At 32.7% G+C, this 20,644-nt stretch overlaps 1 protein-coding gene and 2 long non-coding RNA genes across 3 annotated transcripts; all 3 read right to left on the bottom strand.

Annotated features, from left to right (window-relative positions):
* Positions 1–754: 754 nt before the first annotated feature.
* On the bottom strand, positions 755–2,146 carry LOC127726522 (uncharacterized). Its single transcript, XR_007993556.1, has 2 exons — positions 2,014–2,146; positions 755–1,575 (listed from the first exon to the last, which is right to left on the bottom strand). It is a non-coding gene; the product is annotated as an uncharacterized LOC127726522 (long non-coding RNA).
* A 773-nt stretch (positions 2,147–2,919) lies between these two features.
* Positions 2,920–20,050, bottom strand: LOC127726500 (uncharacterized). Its single transcript, XR_007993545.1, has 3 exons — positions 18,840–20,050; positions 12,800–14,499; positions 2,920–4,120 (listed from the first exon to the last, which is right to left on the bottom strand). It is a non-coding gene; the product is annotated as an uncharacterized LOC127726500 (long non-coding RNA).
* Positions 16,828–18,115, bottom strand: LOC127726489 (uncharacterized). The gene is made up of 2 exons (XM_052233852.1): positions 18,020–18,115; positions 16,828–17,339 (listed from the first exon to the last, which is right to left on the bottom strand). The coding sequence occupies exons 1-2, from the start codon at positions 18,089–18,091 to the stop codon at positions 17,142–17,144; spliced, it is 270 nt and encodes an 89-aa protein (XP_052089812.1). The 5' UTR covers positions 18,092–18,115; the 3' UTR covers positions 16,828–17,141.
* Positions 20,051–20,644: the final 594 nt, after the last annotated feature.

Consider the following 20,644-nt stretch of genomic DNA (forward strand, 5'->3'; position numbering starts at 1 on the left):
TTTGCACCCATTTTGAAAATATCATATTTTTCATTTGTGCTAAAACAAAGTTGTTATTTCTTCCAACTATTAGTTTTTCATTTGCACCCATTTAATTTAAACAGGTAAGATCTGATACAATTTAGATAATTACCGTTACTTATGTTCACCTAACATAGTAGGGGGCTCATTGATTTAAACACTTCTGTTATGATAAGATGGATCTTCTGCACACAGAAACTAACCAGGGAAATAAGTCAATAATCTTTGCTGGACATTCTTATAGGCAATCCAACATTCTCCAAAATGAAAATATTTGCTAAAGATGTACAAATAAGTCACATATAGCTAGAATTACAACTGAATGTGATGGAATTACAATTGTGAAAACTTCACATGAGCATAACCATGTTGCAGAGGACTGAGGCAAAATAGCTCTGTGTCAGAAGTAGAAAATAATCTGGTGATACATCAAGTAGATCAGCCAAAATCGTAAGAACCGAGTTACCAGGAATGCCAAAAAAATCACCTTCAATTTTTGTTATTATATCATTAAATTCACATATACAACATATATGTCTCATGACTTGTGTTTAACTGTAAATTGGCGCAAATGAAAAAAAAATTTAGGCACAAATGAAAAATAAATTGGAACAAATGAAGTGCAAATTGGCACAAATGCAAACCGCTGGTGCTAGTGTTAGTGACACTTTGTTCAAATATCAAAGGTACACAGAAGCATATGAAAAGGTACAGAAAAGTAACAACTTAAAACCAGTGATACATGTTTTATTAGAAAAACATACAAAAACTTTAGTAAAAAAATACCAAAGATTAGAATAAAAGCAAAAAACATCTCTAATCTATATTTCAGCAATCTTCCTTAAATTGTGAAAAAATTCTCTCTAAAGTAAATATCCTAACAATATGATAGAACACAAACTTATTTAACACACAAAAAATAAAATGCTTCGCCAAGCGCAGCCTGATACGACCGCAGAGGTCGAACCCTGAACAGTTGGGGCAAGTTTGGACACAATATTCAAGCTTGATACTGTCTGAATTTGGATTGTGATCACATTTTTGTTATAATATAGGTTTCTGACACAAAATTAATGTGGTCAAAGATCTTAAAAATTTGAAATGGGACATTTAATTTACCTAGTATGGTCTAAATTTAACAACATGGTTAGATTCAGCATATAAAAAAAAAAACAAAAATTTAATTTTAGTTGAAATCAAACAAAGTTTCATTTTGGACCCTTCAAACCTTAATATGGACTAATTTGAAAACAGGGCCCAAAATAAAAATCTAAATGCACAATAAGGTTCAGCATATCATAGAGCCGCAATAATTCAGTTTTTGATGAAATCAAACAAATTTAACTTTGGACCCTTTGGACCTCAATGTAGACCAATTTAAAAATGGGGCCCAATATCCAAAATAGTAATACAAGGTTAGAACCCCCAAAAATTTAAGACTTTAAATTAATCCCATTGAAATTGGTTAAAAGATTTGTATTTATTTTCAATTGCAGATTTCTTGCTATTGCTATTGCACAATACTTAGTTAATCTGTTATATATAATAATTTCTCTAATTCTTCGTCAATTTATCCCTTTCTGCACCCATTGTATAAAAAAAATTTAATCAACGTGTGGTTCGTTTGATCTCAGTTCTTCATTGGTTAAAATCCGATTATGACGTTGAATTTTCTTGCTTTCCTCTGAATTTCCTATTATGACGGCATGAAAAAAGGCGACCATGCCTGATGACGTCACATAGAAAGAACACATCTTTTTGCAGATCATTCGAAAAGGAGGAATAAATTTGCCTGCGTATTGTTTGAAAATCATTAGAGAAACAGATTCCACCACCAAATCTCGTGTAATACGATATTTATCCACTCTCGACAGTTAAATTTTAAATATTTAAAACGCTCGGCGAGCCTCGCGTTTTAAATTTGAAAATTTAACTGTCTCGAGTAGATAAATATCGTATCACACTCGATGCAGTGGTAGAATCTATATTTACACACCCTGTTTGGTGTGTATCTCCTGCCATATCTGTATTTGTTGCTTTTATATATAAATCAGAAATAATAAATGTAAAAATGGAAAAATTTTGGGAAAAAATTTGAAATTTTGAAAAATCTTGAAGAAAAAAGTATAACCACCCCCCACCCCCCCCAAATAAAATTTGCAAAAAAATCCCCCCCCCCCCCCCCCAAAAAAAAATCAAAAAATTTTGAAGAAAAAAATATGAACCCCAAAAAAAATTGGAAACCCCCCCCCCCCCTTAATTTTTTTTTGAAATTTTGAAGATTATTTTCTTTTCAGGAAAAATGTACAATTTCAGGGAGTTCCATAAACTTTAACACAAGTTATTGTCTGGAAACTAGAAAAATGCTTGTTTTTGGCCCCTTTTTTGCCCCTAATTTCTAAACATTTGGGGCCATTACCCCCAAACTCAATCCCAGCCTTCCCTTTGTGGTATTGAACCTTCTGGTAAAATTTCATAGAGATCCATTCACTTAAACTAAAGTTATTGTCCGGAAACCAAATGTGTCTTCGGACAACGACGACATGATAGAAATACAAGAACGCAAATTGTTTGCGGTCATATAAAAATAGTTCATGACAACAAAAAATATTTCAAATTTAAACAACCAAAACTGTGCCCATAAAAATACAGAAAAAACTACGAAAAAAAACTGCATATTCATTATCAGAATTAAAAATTTTAAAGAGTGTAAACATTCTCATTTTTTGAAACGAAAAAAAAAAGTTCACATACAAACTTATTTTTCATATGTGCTTGCCTATAATTAAGTTATATTAGAAATAACATCATAAATTACTTTGAAGAACTTTTTTTTTGTAAAATTCTTGAGATTTAAAAAACTTTTCAATCATTTAAACTTTTCAAGATCATATTCAAAATTAAATTCATTTTATACCAGAAAGGAATAATTTTATTCCATAAAACCTACTTTTAACCAAAGTATCACAATATGTGATCATATATATTTTCTAGTCCTTAATAAGGGTCAAAGGCAGACCAGTGTGAATAAAATAATTTATATGTCAGCCCTTTTTCTAACTAACACCGTATCATGATTACCTGGGTCAAATTTAACATACATTCTAATTAAAATATCAAACACACATAACTTTACCAGTATTTAAATAGTTGGAAAATCTTAATCTGATGATTATCTGCATATTCAAACAATTATGTAGTACTATAGTAACAAAAGATGCTAGCAAGGAATATACAATGTATTACTAATTATTTTTCCAAAATTATTTTTAAGGTCATATCTCCAAAACAAACGTTTATAAAAATTCTCCCCTTTCAAAGAAGGATCATTATTTTTCATTGTTTTAGGAATATTGTCCTGTATTCTCAGACATGGTATTGGGTATAAATTGTCATAAAAAAAAATTCAAATCATAAAGAGAACCAATAATTCTACTTTATTAAGTAGAAAATTCTTGAATAAAATGCTTCGCTGGGCGCAGCTTGATACGACCGCAGAGGTCGAACCCTGAACAGTTGGGGCAAGTATGGACACAACATTCAAGCTTGATACAGCTCTGAATTTGGATTGTGATTAAATATTTGACATAGCATAGGTTTCTGACACAGAAAGAATGTGGTCTAAGAACTTCAATTTTTTTAATTTACCTATTATGGTCCAATGTCCAAAATCATAATACATGGTTAGATTCAGCATATCAAAGAACCCCATATATTCAATTTTTGTTGAAATCAAACAAAGTTTAATTTTGGACCCCAACTTGGACAAACTTGAAAACTGGTCCCATAATCAAAAATCTAAACACATGTTTAGATTCAGCATATCAAAGTACCCCAAGAATTCAATTTTTGTTAAAATCAAACTAAGTTTAATTTTGGACTCTTTGGACCTTAATGTAGACCAATTTAAATAAAATGCTTCGCTGGGCGCAGCTTGATACGACCGCAGAGGTCGAACCCTGAACAGTTGGGGCAAGTATGGACACAACATTCAAGCTTGATACAGCTCTGAATTTGGATTGTGATTAAATATTTGACACAGCATAGGTTTCTGACACAGAAAGAATGTGGTCTAAGAACTTCAATTTTTTTAATTTACCTATTATGGTCCAATGTCCAAAATCAAAATACATGGTTAGATTCAGCATATCAAAGAACCCCATATATTCAATTTTTGTTGAAATCAAACAAAGTTTAATTTTGGACCCCAACTTGGACAAACTTGAAAACTGGTCCCATAATCAAAAATCTAAACACATGTTTAGATTCAGCATATCAAAGTACCCCAAGAATTCAATTTTTGTTAAAATCAAACAAAGTTTAATTTTGGACCCTTTGGACCTTAATGTAGACCAATTTAAAAAACGGGACCCAAAATTAAAAATCTAAAAACACGTTTAGATTTGGCATATCAAAGAACCCCAATAATTCAATTTTTGATGAAATCAAACAAAGTTTAATTTTGGACCCTTTTGACCACAATATGAACCAATTTGATAGCGGGCCTACAAAATAAAAAATCTAAATACATGGTAAGATTCAGCATATCAAAGAACCCCATATATTCAATTTTTGTTGAAATCAAACAAAGTTTAATTTTGGACCCCAATTTGGACCAACTTGAAAACTGGGCCAAAAATCAAAAATCTAAATACATGTTTAGATTCAGCATATCAAAGAACCCCATATATTCAATTTTTGTTGAAATCAAACAAAGTTTAATTATGGACCCCAACTTGGACCAACTTGAAAACTGGTCCCATAATCAAAAATCTAAACACATGTTTAGATTCAGCATATCAAAGAACCCCAAAAATTCAATTTTTGTTAAAATCAAACTAAGTTTAATTTTGGACCCTTTGGACCTTAATGTAGACCAATTTAAAAAACGGGACCCAAAATTAAAAATCTAAATACACGGTTAGATTTGGCATATCAAAGAACCCCAATAATTCAATTTTTGATGAAATCAAACAAAGTTTAATTTTGGACCCTTTTGACCTCAATGTGGACAAAGTTGATAACGGGGCCCAAAAATCAAAAATCTAAATACATGGTTAGATTCAGCATATCAAAGAACCCCATATATTCAATTTTTGTTGAAATCAAACAAAGTTTAATTTTGGACCCCAATTTGGACCAACTTGAAAACTGGGGCCCATAATCAAGAATCTAAATACACGGTTAGATTCGACATATCAAAGAACCCCAATAATTCAATTTTTGTTAAAATCAAACTAAGTTTAATTTTGGACCCTTTTGACCTTAATGTAGACCAATTTAAAAACGGGGCCCAAAATCCAAAAACTTAATACACGGTTAGATTCAGCATATTAAAGAACCCCAAGAATTCAAGAATAAAACCCCATTGAAATTGATCAAAAAATAAGCAATTTATACGAAGTATCTTCTTTTGCACAATACTGTGCAATTGAATATTTCTTGCTATTGTGCAATACTGTACAATTGACAATTTCTTGCTATTGCGCAATATTGTGCTATTGGATATTTCTTGCTATTGCGCAATACTGTGCAATTGAAGATTTCTTGCTATTGCGCAATACTGTGCAATTGAAGATTTCTTGCAATTGTGCAATACTGTGCAATTGAAAATTTCTTGCTATTGCACAATACTTATTATATAATAATTTACACATCCTGTTTGGTGTGTAACTCCTACCATATCATTATTATTTGCTTTTAAATATTAATCAGAAATAACCAACTTAAAATGGAAAATTTTAAAAGAAAAAAAAAAGGAAAAAAAGAAAAAAAAAGAAAAAAAAAAAAATCCCCCCCCCCAAATTTTTTGAACCCCCTTATGATTCATCACCCCCAAACTCAATCCCAGCCTTCCCTTTGTGGTATGGTACCTTGCAGTACAATTTCAGAGAGATCCATACACTTGAACACAAGTTATTGTCTGGAAACTAGAAAAATGCTTATTTTTGGCCCCTTTTTGGCCCCCAATTCCTAAACGTTTCAGGCAATTACCCCCAAACTCAATTCCAGCTTTCCCTTTGTGATATGGAACCTTGTAGTACAATTTCAGAAATATACAAACACTTACACACAAGTTATTGTCATGAAACTAGAAAAATGCTTGTTTTTTGCCCCTTTTTTGGCCCCTAATTCCTAAAATTTTGAGGCAATTACCCCCAAAATCATTTACAGCCTTCCCTTTGTGATATGGAACCTTGTGGTACAATGTCAGAGAGATCCATACACTTACACACAAGTTATTGTCTGGAATTACAAAAATGCATATTTTTGGCCCCTTTTAGGCCCCTAATTCCTTAACTGTTGGTACCATAACCCCCAAAATCAATCCCAACCTTCCTTTCGTGGTATTGAACCTTATGGTAAAATTTCATGGAGATCCATTCACTTAAACTAAAGTTAGAGTGCGAAAACCAATGTGTCTTCGGACGACGCCGGACGACGCCAGACGACGACGACGACGACGACGACGACGACGACGACGACGACGACGACGACGACGACGACGACGACGCCAACGTCATACCAATATACGACCAAAAAATTTTCAATTTTTGCGGTCGTATAAAAACGGGACCCAAAATTAAAAATCTAAAAACATGGTTAGATTTGGCATATCAAAGAACCCCAATAATTCAATTTTTGATGAAATCAAACAAAGTTTAATTTTGGACCCTTTTGACCTCAATATGAACCAATTTGATAGCGGGCCCACAAATAAAAAATCTAAATACATGGTAAGATTCAGCATATCAAAGAACCCCATATATTCAATTTTTGTTGAAATCAAACAAAGTTTAATTTTGGACCCCAATTTGGACCAACTTGAAAACTGGGCCAAAAATCTAAAATCTAAATACATGTTTAGATTCAGCATATCAAAGAACCCCATATATTCAATTTTTGTTGAAATCAAACAAAGTTTAATTTTGGACCCCAACTTAAACCAACTTGAAAACTGGGCCCATAATCAAAAATCTAAACACATGTTTAGATTCAGCATATCAAAGAACCCCAAAAATTCAATTTTTGTTAAAATCAAACTAAGTTTAATTTTGGACCCTTTGGACCTTAATTTAGACCAATTTAAAAAACGGGACCCAAAATTAAAAATCTAAATACACGGTTAGATTTGGCATATCAAAGAACCCCAATAATTCAATTTTTGATGAAATCAAACAAAGTTTAATTTTGGACCCTTTTGACCTCAATATGAACAAATTTGATAGTGTGGTCCACAAATAAAAAATCTAAATACATGGTTAGATTCAGCATATCAAAGAACCCCATATATTCAATTTTTGTTAAAATCAAACAAAGTTTAATTTTGGACCCTTTGGACCTTAATGTAGACCAATTTGAAAACTGGACCCAAAATTAAAAATCTAAATACACGGTTAGATTCGGCATAACAAATAAATAAATGTGGTCAAAGATTTTACAAATCTAATGCACCATACTGTGCAATTAAAGATTACTTCTTGAAATTTTTCAATATTTGAAATTTGAAAAAAAAATAATATTTGAAGAATAATTCTTTTTAATTTCTGAAATCTGAAATGAGAAAAAATTGACCCCCACAATTTCTTTTTACCCCCCCCCCCCCCCTTTTTTCCCCCAAAAAATTCTTTCTCTCAAGATATGGTCATAATCTCAATTCAAATTTCCAATGGAGTTTGCAACCATAATTTCCCATTTAAATTTACCATAGTGCTAACTTAATCTATTTTATAATAGAATTTAAAATATAGTGTCAAATCTTTCATATGGATTTTTTTGTAAAAAAAAAAGATGCAACATTTGCAGATATTTTTACTGGTCTTCCTTTATAAATATGCATTTCTTTAAACATAATTTAAAAGCAGTGTAAGGGAAGTAACCAAAACGTTGTATTTGGATTACCTCCCTTACACTGTTTTAAATTATCTTAATTGTTCATTAACCATTACTTTATACATAATTTAAAAGCAGTGTAAGGGAGATAATTTCAATGATGTATCTGATATATCTCCCTTACACTGCTTTAAATTATGTTTTGTACTAAAGTATTTGTCCATTAACCAGGACAACCTTGTTTTTCCCCCTTTTTTGCCCCTAATTCTTAAATGGTTTGAGCCATAACCCCCCAAAGCAAATCCTAACCATCCCTTTGTGGTATGGAAACTTGTAGTATAATTTTAGAGAGATCCATACACCGTTCCACAGTTATTGTCTGGAAACTAGAAAATGCTTATTTTTTGCCCCTTTTTGGCCCTTAATTCCTTAACTGTTGGTACCATAACCCCCAAAATCAATCCCCACCTTCCTTTTGTGGTATTGAACCTTATGGTAAAATTTCACAGAGATCCATTCACTTAAACTAAAGTTAGAGTGCAAAAACTAATTCATCTTCGGACAACGACGCCGGACGACGACGACGACGACGACGACGACGTCATACAAATATACAACCACAAAAATTTTTTTGCGGTCGTATAAAAACCTGTTAAAATGACCTCATAATAAATAAATTGGGACTGTGTCCATGGGACACAGATGATGCCCCCGCTTTCATATAACATTATAAAGGGACATAATTCAATAAAATGCTCCGCTGGGGCGCAGCTTGATATGACCGCAGAGGTCGAACCCTGAACAGTTGGGGCAAGTATGGACACAACATTCAAGCTTGATACAGCACTGAATTTGGATTGTAATTAAATATTTGACACAGCATAGGTTTCTGACACAGAATGAAAGTGGTCTAAGAACTTAAAAATTTTAATTTACCTATTCAAACCATATCATTATTATTTGCTTTTATATATAAATCAGAAATAACCAATTTAAAATGGAAAATTTAAAAAAAAAAAAGGAAAAAAAAATCCCCCCCCCAAATTTTTTTAACCCCCTTATGATTGATCACCCCCAAACTCAATCCCAGCCTTCCCTTTGTGGTATGGTACCTTGCAGTACAATTTCAGAGAGATCCATACACTTGAACACAAGTTATTGTCTGGAACTAGAAAAATGCTTGTTTTTTGGCCCCTTTATTGCCCCAAATTCCTAACATTTAGGGCAATTACCCCCAAACTCAAACCCAGCTTTCCCTTTGTGATATGGAACCTTGCAGTACAATTTCATAAAGATCCATACACTTACACACAAGTTATTGTCCTGAAACTAGAAAAATGCTTGTTTTTTTGCCCTTTTATGGCCCCTAATTCCTAAAATTTTGAGGGAATCACCCCCAAAATCTATCCCAGCCTTCCCTTTGTGGTATGGTACCTTGCAGTACAATTTCAGAGAGATCCATACACTTGAACACAAGTTATTGTCTGGAAACTAGAAAAATGCTTATTTTTGGCCCCTTATTCCCTAAATTTTTGGGCAATTACCCCCAAACTCAATTCCAGCTTTCCCATTGTGATATGGAACCTTGTAGTACAATTTCATAAAGATCCATACACTTGAACACAAGTTATTGTCTGGAACTAGAAAAATGCTTGTTTTTTTGCCCCTTTTTTGCCCCAAATTCCTAAACGTTTAGGGCAATTACCCCCAAACTCAAACCCAGCTTTCCCTTTGTGATATGGAACCTTGCAGTACAATTTCATAAAGATCCATACACTTACACACAAGTTATTGTCCTGAAACTAGAAAAATGCTTGTTTTTTTACCCTTTTATGGCCCCTAATTCCTAAAATTTTGAGGGAATCACCCCCAAAATCTATCCCAGCCTTCCCTTTGTGGTATGGTACCTTGCAGTACAATTTCAGAGAGATCCATACACTTGAACACAAGTTATTGTCTGGAAACTAGAAAAATGCTTATTTTTGGCCCCTTTTTGGCCCCTTATTCCTTAACTTTTTGGGCAATTACCCCCAAACTCAATTCCAGCTTTCCCTTTGTGATATGGAACCTTGTAGTACAATTTCATCTTACACACAAGTTATTTTTATGAAACTAGAAAAATGCTTGTTTTTTGCCCCTTTTTGGCTCCTAATTCCTAAAAATTGGAGGCAATTACCCCCAAAATCAATCCCAGAATTCCCTTTGTGATATGGAACCTTGTGGTACAATGTCAGAGAGATCCATACACTTACACACAAGTTATGTCTGGAAGTTACAAAAATGCTTATTTTTGACCCCTAATTCCTTAACTGTTGGTACCATAACCCCCAAAATTAATCCCCACCTTTCTTTTGTGGTATTGAACCTTATGGATAAATTTTCATTGAGATCCATTAACTTAAAATAAAGTTAGAGTGCGAAAACTTATGTGTCTTCGGACGACGATGACGATGACAACGACGCCAACGTCATACCAATATACGACCACAAAAAATTTTTTTTGCCGTCGTATAAAAATGGTAAAAGTGACACAACCCAAATTCATACTTGATCCAAGCTTTGTGGTAATAAGCATTGTGTATTTATGTTTCATAACATTTGGTTGGTGCAAACTGAAGTAAGAGAATGGAAACGAAAAACTCAGCAATTTTTATACGACCGCAAAAATTAAAAAATTTTTGGTCTATATTGGTATCATGTTGTCGTCGTCCGAAGACAGATGGTTACCGGATAATAACTTTAGTATAAGTAAATAGAAATCAATAAAATTTTAACACAAGGTTTATAACCACTAAAGGAAGGTTGGGATTGATTTTGGGGGTTATGGTCCCAACTGTTTAGGAATTAGGGGCCAAAAAAGGGGCCCAAATAAGCATTTTTGTAGTTTCCAGACAATAACTTGTGTTAAAGTGTATGAATCTCTCTGAAATTATACCACAAGTTTCCATACTACAAAGGGATGGTTAGGATTGACTTTGGGGGGTTATGGCTCAAACCATTTAGGAATTAGGGGCAAAAAAAGGGGAAAAACAAGGGTTTTTCTGGTTAAAAGACAATTGAGACAATTTAAAAGCAGTGTAAGGGAGGTAATCCAAATCAAAATCAAAATCAAATTAAATAACAATGTGTGATTATCCCCTTACACTGCTTGTAAATTATGTATAAAGAAATGATGATTGTCTGAGATACTGACCATAACTTGAGGGAAAGAATTATTTTTTGGAATAAGGGAAAGGGGGGGAGGTGACAAAAATTGGAGGGGGACAATTTTTCTCATTTCAGAGTTCAGAAATTAAAAGAAAATTTCTTCAAATATTTTTTTTTGGGGGGTTAATATTCAACAGCATAGTGTATTGCACAAACACAAAAAAACGGGGTAAAATTTATTTTTTTTGAGGGAGAGGGGGGTCAATTCGCATAGTGTATTGCACAAAAGCAAAAAATTTAATATAAATTCAAATAACATAACCAATTTGAAGTTCTTTGACTACAGTTATTCTGTGTCAGAAAACTATTATGTGTCAAAAATTTAATTACAATCCAAATTCAGACCTGTATCAAGCACAAATATTGTGTCCATTTTGGCCCCAACTTTTCAGGGTTGGACATCTGCGGTCATATCCAGCTGCGCTCAGCGAAGCAATTTATTCCATTTAAAAGGGGCATTACTCTAGAACGTCAGAAGTGACGCCACCAAAATTTAAACTTGATCAGTGTTTTGTGGTAATAAGCATTGTGTATAAGATTCATAACATTTGGTTGAGGCAAACTTAATGAGAGGATGGAAACGAACAATTCAGCAATTTTTCCATTTGTAAATGGGCATAACTTTAGAACTTAGAACGATAAAAATGACGCCACCAAAAGTTAAAAAAAGTTATAAAGGGATATAACTGAAGAACGGTAAAAGTGATGCTACCAAAATTTGCACTTGATCTGAATTTTGTGGCAATAAGCATTGTGTATAAAGTTCATTACATTTGGTTGAGGCAAACTGAAGTTAGAGAACGGAAACAAAAAATTCAGCAATTTTTCCATTTGTAAAGGGGCATTACTCTAGAAAGGTAAAAGTGATGCCACCCAAATTCGAACTTGATCTGTGTTTTGTGGTTATAAGCATTGTGTATAAGTTTCATAACATTTGGTTGAAGCAAACTAAAGTTAGAGAACGGAAACCAATTTCGGGACGTATGGACGTAAAGATGGACAAGGGTAAAACTTAATACCCCTACACTAAGGCGGGGGCATAAAAATTGAAATAAATTCCCTATTATATGAAATATAGAGCAATCTTTCATTGTTTTCTTGCCTTTTGATACAGCACTGTACATAGCTTAGGCCAAAACCATATTTATCCTGTCAAGTTAGGGGAACACAAAAGACTGTATTTAATTCCTTGTAGAATTCTAGCATGAAAGTATTTCAATGATTCAGAAAACTTGTAAATACTAAATTCTATTCTTCCTCTCATATATTAGGGCCATAACTCTGGGCCCATGCATATATTACCCTTCAACTCAACAAAACCAAAACTGTTGTCTGCCTTAGGTAATGTAATTTTTGCAAATAATCTTATTGGAAGTTTTCATCTAGTATATCAAATATGGCTGCATATCTGTTGAAACAAATCATTAACGACTGCACATTTATTTCAGAACCTGCAAAAATTCTATAGGAAGGTTAAGTGAAAATTGAAATCAACACAAAATCTAAATTAAAATATCAATAAAATGAGCTGAAAATATATCATGTTGAATAAAATGCTTCGCTGGGGCGCAGCTTGATACGACTGCAGAGGTCGAACCCTGAACAGTTGGGGCAAGTATGGACACAACATTCAAGCTTGATACAGCTCTGAATTTGGATTGTTATTAAATATTTGACACAGCATAGGTTTCTGACACAGAAAGAATGTGGTCTAAGAACCTGAATTTTTTTAATTTACCTATTATGGTCCAATGTCCAAAACCAAAATACATGGTTAGATTCAGCATATCAAAGAACCCCATATATTCAATTTTTGTTGAAATCAAACAAAGTTTAATTTTGGACCCCAATTTGGACCAACTTGAAAACTGGACCCATAATCAAAAATCTAAATACATGTTTAGATTCAGCATATCAAAGAACCCCAAGAATTCAATTTTTGCTAAAATCAAACTAAGTTTAATTTTGGACCCTTTGGACTTTAATGTAGACCAATTTAAAAAACGGGACTTAAAATTAAAAATCTAAATACACGGTTAGATTTGGAATATCAAAGAACCCCAATAATTCAATTTTTGATGAAATCAAACAAAGTTTAATTTTGGACCCTTTTGACCTTAATATGAACCAATATGATAATGGGGTTCACAAATAAAAAATCTAAATACATGGTTAGATTCAGCATATCAAAGAACCCCATATATTCAATTTTTGTTGAAATCAAAAAAAGTTTAATTTTGGACCCCAACTTGGACCAACTTGAAAACTGGGCCTATAATCAAAAATCTAAACACATGTTTAGATTCAGCATATCAAAGAACCCCAAGAATTCAATTTTTGTTAAAATCAAACTAAGTTTAATTTTGGACCCTTTGGACCTCAATGAAGACCAATTTAAAAAACGGGACCCAAATTAAAAATCTAAAAACACGGTTAGATTTGGCATATCAAAGAACCCCAATAATTCAATTTTTGATGAAATCAAACAAAGTTTAATTTTGGACCCTTTTGACCTCAATATGAACCAATTTGATAGCGGGATCACAAATAAAAAATCTAAATACATGGTTAGATTCAGCATATCAAAGAACCTCATATATTCAATTTTTGTTGAAATCAAACAAAAAAAGTTTAATTTTGGACCCCAATTTGGACCAACTTGAAAACTGGACCCATAATCAAAAATCTAAATACATGTTTAGATTCAGCATATCAAAGAACCCCATATATTCAATTTTTGTTGAAATCAAACAAAGTTTAAATACTGGACCCTATCTTGGACCAACTTGAAAACTGGGCCCATAATCAAAAATCTAAACACATGTTTAGATTCAGCATATCAAAGAACCCCAAGAATTCAATTTTTGTTAAAATCAGACTAAGTTTAATTTTGGACCCTTTTGACCTTAATAAGAACCAATTTGATAACGGGGTCCACAAAAAAAATCTAAATACATGGTTAGATTCAGCATATCAAAGAACCCCATATATTCAATTTTTGTTGAAATCAAACAAAGTTTAATTTTGGACCCCAATTTGGACCAACTTGAAAACAGGGCCAAAAATCAAAAATCTAAATACATGTTCAGATTCAGCATATCAAAGAACCTCATATATTCAATTTTTGCTAAAATCAAACAAAAAAGTTTAATTTTGGACCCTTTGGACCTTAATGTAGACCAATTTGAAAACTGGGCCCATAATCAAAAATCTAAATACATGTTTAGATTCAGCATATCAAAGAACCCTAAGAATTCAATTTTTGTTAAAATCAAACTAAGTTTAATTTTGGACCCTTTGGACCTTAATGTAGACCAATTTGAAAACGGAACCAAAAATTAAGAATCTAAATACACGGTTAGATTCGGCATATCAAAGAACCCCAATAATTCAATTTTTGATGAAATCAAACAAAGTTAAATTTTGGACCCTTTGGACCTCAATGTGGACCAATTAAAAAACGGGTCCCAAAATCCAAAAACTTAATACACAGTTAGATTCAGCATATTAAAGAACCCCAAGAATTCAAGAATAAAACCCCATTGAAATTGATCAAGAAATAAGCAATTTATACGAAGTATCTTCTTTTGCACAATACTGTGCAATTGAATATTTCTTGCTATTGCGCAATACTGTACAATTGACAATTTCTTGCTATTGCGCAATATTGTGCTATTGGATATTTCTTGCTATTGCGCAATACTGTGCAATTGAAGATTTCTTGCTATTGCGCAATACTGTGCAATTGAAGATTTCTTGCTATTGTGCAATACTGTGCAATTGAAAATTTCTTGCTATTGCACAATACTTATTATATAATAATTTACATATCCTGTTTGGTGTGTATCTCCTACCATATCATTATTATTTGCTTTTAAATATAAATCAGAAATAACCAACTTAAAATGGAAAATTTTAAAAGAAAAAAAAAAGGAAAAAAAGAAAAGAAAAAAAATCCCCCCCCCAAATTTTTTGAACCCTCTTATGATTCATCACCCCCAAACTCAATCCCAGCATTCCCTTTGTGGTATGGTACCTTGCAGTACAATTTCAGAGAGATCCATACACTTGAACACAAGTTATTGTCTGGAAACTAGAAAAATGCTTATTTTTGGCCCCTTTTTGGCCCCCAATTCCTAAACGTTTCGGGCAATTACCCCCAAACTCAATTCCAGCTTTCCCTTTGTGGTATGGAACCTTGTAGTACAATTTCAGAAATATCCAAACACTTACACACAAGTTATTGTCATGAAACTAGAAAAATGCTTGTTTTTTGCCCCTTTTTTGGCCCCTTATTCCTAAAATTTTGAGGCAATTACCCCCAAAATCAATTACAGCCTTCCCTTTGTGATATGGAACCTTGTGGTACAATGTCAGAGAGATCCATACACTTACACACAAGTTATTGTCTGGAAGTTACAAAAATGCTTATTTTTGGCCCCTTTTTGGCCCCTAATTCCTTAACTGTTGGTACCATAACCCCCAAAATCAATCCCAACCTTCCTTTCGTGGTATTGAACCTTATGGTAAAATTTCATGGAGATCCATTCACTTAAACTAAAGTTAGAGTGCGAAAACCAATGTGTCTTCGGAGGACGACGACTACGACGACGCCGACGCCAACGTCATACCAATATACGACCAAAAAATTTTTAATTTTTGCGGTCGTATAAAAATGTTAAACAAAATAGAATCTATACTTCTCAAAAATCTAAGGAAAAAGAAAAGCACATATTATCTAAAACTTGTAAACTATTTAACAAATATATATAACAATACTTTTTGACTTGCATGTAAACTGCTCCACTAACAAATCACTGAATAATACTTCATAAAATCTGATGAAAACTTTAAATTTGTAAAATCTTAAGTTCAATTTAAAACTTTAAATTTCTTATATAAAAAAAAAATGGTTCCTATATAAAATGTTATACAACTATTGAATGGTTGTGAGGGTAATAGCAAGTTTGTGGTCCCTGAGATATTAACTATTCCCTGAGGCATATATCATGTATATTATTTTATAATAACATATTTTACTATTTTAGCTACCGGTAAAAATTAAATACTGTTTTTGCATATAGGATGTTTTACTCTTGTTTAAAATGGTTGTTACTGAAATCACAAATGATACCCTAGCATTACAACTTTGTTTTTTGGTGAAACTGTTTCAGTGGAGGGGTTAAGCACAATCAATGTGCTGTATATCCAAAATGTTGAAAAACATGACTAGGCTACAATAACCAATAATTAGTGAACAATTGACAACATGACAATCCTGACATGTGTATAAATATTTCTTTAAAATTTTACAGGGTGTCATTTTGTGAAAAAATTAAGGAAATCAAGTCTCCTAAATCCTAATCAATATGTTCATATATGAATATTCTGAACAATAAAATATTTCCAGCATATGAGTATGATAGGCAATCAATGTACACACTATACAGATTGACAAATGGATAGGTATTAAACAAAATCCCCCTGATTTTCATCATCATGCACAAAAAACAAAAAACATAATTATACGAATGAAATTTTGGACTAGATAATATATGAATGAAAACTTGGACTAGATAATACATGAATGAAAACTTGGACTATTATAATAATCTATATGCACTATATTAAGCACCATTTAAATGAGTTCTTCATACACCTTTGTATAATACAGTAACATGCTTAACAAAATAAAGACTAAACATATCCACTAAAATAAAACTAATGCTATGAATGTATGGTTCTATTCTGGTATACCCAAATAGCCTATATTATCAGACTCTCTACAGGAAACTAGGTTCCTATTCAGTCAACTACCGTAATCGTGCTTCAAATTAGTAAAGATTCCTTACTGTGTTCCACAGAATCTACATTTGAGCAATATATACCACGAAAACTACCCACTTTCAAACAACTAGAAAATTGGGAAATCAGTCATGAATACTAAAACCCATAATCATATATCATTTTCCTTTTTTTGCATTTAAGACTTAGACGTAATATGCCAATGGTATTTTAATTCGTTTTTGTTAGGCTAAAAATTGGAAATCTCTGATTCTATACACCATACAGAAAACAAACTACTGTTCATCATCAGTATCTTCACTGTAATCACTGTCCTCATCATCTGAAAAATCCTCATCTTCATCCTCAGTAAAGTCTTCTTCATCATCAATGAAATCCTCATCTTCATCATCAATGAAATCCTCATCTTCATCAATAAAATCATAACTTTCAGTACAGTCACTATTACTCTCTTCATTTTCACTGGTATCCTTCTGAAAGAAAAAATAAACCCAGATAGGGAGATTGGCAACAAAACAAATTTAAACCAATCAAATAATTCATTCTAATGCCTTTTTGTCGAGCCTGGGACTACTGACGTATAGATTTCTTCATGATAAAAATATTTACTCAAAATGGACTGTTTTATAGGTAAACACAAGAACTATTGAATCTAGTGAATACAGATACAGTACAAAGTTCCAACAATTTAAATGGCATAATTCTGGCTGACAAGTAATGCGAAATAACCCGTCTATTTCAAGAAGTTTTTTTTTCCTTTTATATCATATTTCTAAAATTAAGGGTAAAGTGCATCCAGTGTGCTGTGTTTAAAACAGCACATGTAACCTGCTTAAGAGATTCAACCACTAACATCTTTAATGGTCAAATAGTAACCTGTTTGAAGGGGATCCGACACAGTTACAGGGGAGATAACTATTAAAAACAGTAATGAAAGTTCAAGGTCCCATTGTTACTAGTTTTGTTTATGACATAAAAAATAATGGAATCTTTCCCCAGGACTTGAAATCTTTAAAAACTAATAATTGTGCAAAATTATTAATCTAAAGAATTTACAAAAGAATATTTTGATGTTTTGAAATGAAAATTACAAAAAGACTTGAAACTGAATCGACTCCCCTTAAGAAAGTTATAAATCTACAATATATCTTACCAGTTTGACTACTTCTTTCTGTATGGTAAGTGCATAAGGTTTGAATTCTTGCTGGGACTCTCTACATTTCATGGCGATATCTTGTTCTTGGAGTTGATGACTTTCCTACAAACAAAAACATTTTGGTATTTACAACAGATGTAACCATTTTTTAAACTTAAAAGATATTTATGTTGGTTTGTGTTACAAATAGAACATTTCATTTAAATTCAATGTGTTATTGGAAACCAATAATAAATAAAATGCTCCGCAGGGCGCAGCTTGATACGACCGCAGAGGTTGAACCCTGAACAGTTGGGGCAAGTATGGACACAACATTCAAGCTTGATACAGCTCTGAATTTGGATTGTGATTAAATATTTGACACAGCATAGGTTTCTGACACAGAATGAATGTGGTCTAAGAACTTAAAAATTTTAAATTGGATATTCACCTATTATGGTCCAATATCCAAAATCTAAATACATGGTTAGATTCAGCATATCAAAGAACCCCAAGAACCCAATTTTTGATGAAATCAAACAAAGTTTAATTTTGGACCCTTTTGACCTAAATGTGGACAAAGTTGATAATGGGGCCCAAAAATCAAAAATCTAAATACATGTTTAGATTCAGCATATCAAAGAACCCTAAGAATTCAATTTTTGTTAAAATCAAACTAAGTTTAATTTTGGACCCTTTGGACCTTAATGTAGACCAATTTGAAAACGGAACAAAAAATTAAGAATCTAAATACACGGTTAGATTCGGCATATCAAAGAACCCCTATAATTCAATTTTTGATGAAATCAAACAAACTTTAATTTTGGACCCTTTGGACCAATTTAAAAACGGGGCCCAAAATCCAAAAACTTAATACACGGTTAGAATCAGCATATTAAAGAACCCCAAGAATTCAAGAATAAAAAACCCCATTGAAATTGGTCAAGAAATAAGCAATTTATACGAAGTATCTTCTTTTGCACAATACTGTGCAATTGAATATTTCTTGCTATTGCGCAATACTGTACAATTGACAATTTCTTGCTATTGTGCAATATTGTGCTATTGGATATTTCTTGCTATTGCACAATACTGTGCAATTGAAGATTTCTTGCTATTGCGCAATACTGTGCAATTGAAGATTTCTTGCTATTGTGCAATACTGTGCAATTGAAAATTTCTTGCTATTGCACAATACTTATTATATAATAATTTACACATCCTGTTTGGTGTGTATCTCCTACCATATCATAATTATTTGCTTTTAAATATAAAACAGAAATAACCAACTTAAAATGGAAAATTTTAAAAGAAAAAAAAAAGGAAAAAAAGAAAAAAAAGGAAAAAAAAAAAAATCCCCCCCCCAAATTTTTTGAACCCCCTTATGATTCATCACCCCCAAACTCAATCCCAACCTTCCCTTTGTGGTATGGTACCTTGCAGTACAATTTCACAGAGATCCATACACTTGAACACAAGTTATTGTCTGGAAACTAGAAAAATGCTTATTTTTGGCCCCTTTTTGGCCCCTTATTCCTAAACGTTTTGGGCAATTACCCCCAAACTCAATTCCAGCTTTCCCTTTGTGATATGGAACCTTGTAGTATAATTTCAGAAAGATCCATACACTTACACACAAGTTATTATCATGAAACTAGAAAAATGCTTGTTTTTTGCCCCTTTTTTGGCCCCTAATTCCTAATATTTTGAGGCAATTACCCCCAAAATCAATCCCAGCATTCCCTGTGTGATATGGAACCTTGTGGTACAATTTCAGAGAGATCCATACACTTGAACACAAGTTATTGTCATGAAACTAGAAAAATGCTTATTTTTGGCCCCTTTTTGGCCCCTTATTCCTAAACGTTTCGGGCAATTACCCCCAAACTCTATTCCAGCTTTCCCTTTGTGATATGGAACCTTGTAGTACAATTTCAGAAAGATCCATACACTTACACACAAGTTATTGTCATGAAACTAGAAAAATGCTTGTTTTTTGGCCCCTAATTCCTAATATTTTGAGGCAATTACCCCCAAAATCAATCCCAGCATTACAGTACAATGTCAGAGAGATCCATACACTAACACACAAGTTATGTCTGGAAGTTACAAAAATGCTTATTTTTGGCCCCTTTTTGGCCCCTAATTCCTTAACTGTTGGTACCATAACCCCCAAAATCAATCCCAACCTTCCTTTTGTGGTATTGAACCTTATGGTAAAATTTCATAGAGATCCATTCACTTAAACTAAACTAAAGTTAGAGTGCGAAAACCAATGTGTCTTCAGACGACGACGACAACGACGACGCCAACGTGATACCAATATACGACCGCAAAAATTTTTTGCGGTCGTATAAAAATTATGAAAACCAGTTCATTCTTAATTGAAGTCAACTTAAAAACTATTCCTGCCCAATTGGTTGCAGAATGGCCAAATTGATTATCGAATAAGAATAATCAGCATATTATCTTATCATCATGTTCTACCAATAATAAAGGCTGTAACAGGTGTACAAAGAATCAGACATGTTCCATGTGTGACAGGATTGATTCCCTTGAGTTGTAATTAATTTGTAATCAGTTGAGTTGGGGGAAGTATTTCTTATATAGCTCAGTTGATTAGTTTGCTGACTTAGAACACAG

Source organism: Mytilus californianus, unplaced genomic scaffold (genome assembly GCF_021869535.1).
Source record: "Mytilus californianus isolate M0D057914Y unplaced genomic scaffold, xbMytCali1.0.p SCAF_1, whole genome shotgun sequence".
Classification (NCBI taxonomy): Eukaryota; Metazoa; Mollusca; class Bivalvia; order Mytilida; family Mytilidae; genus Mytilus; species Mytilus californianus.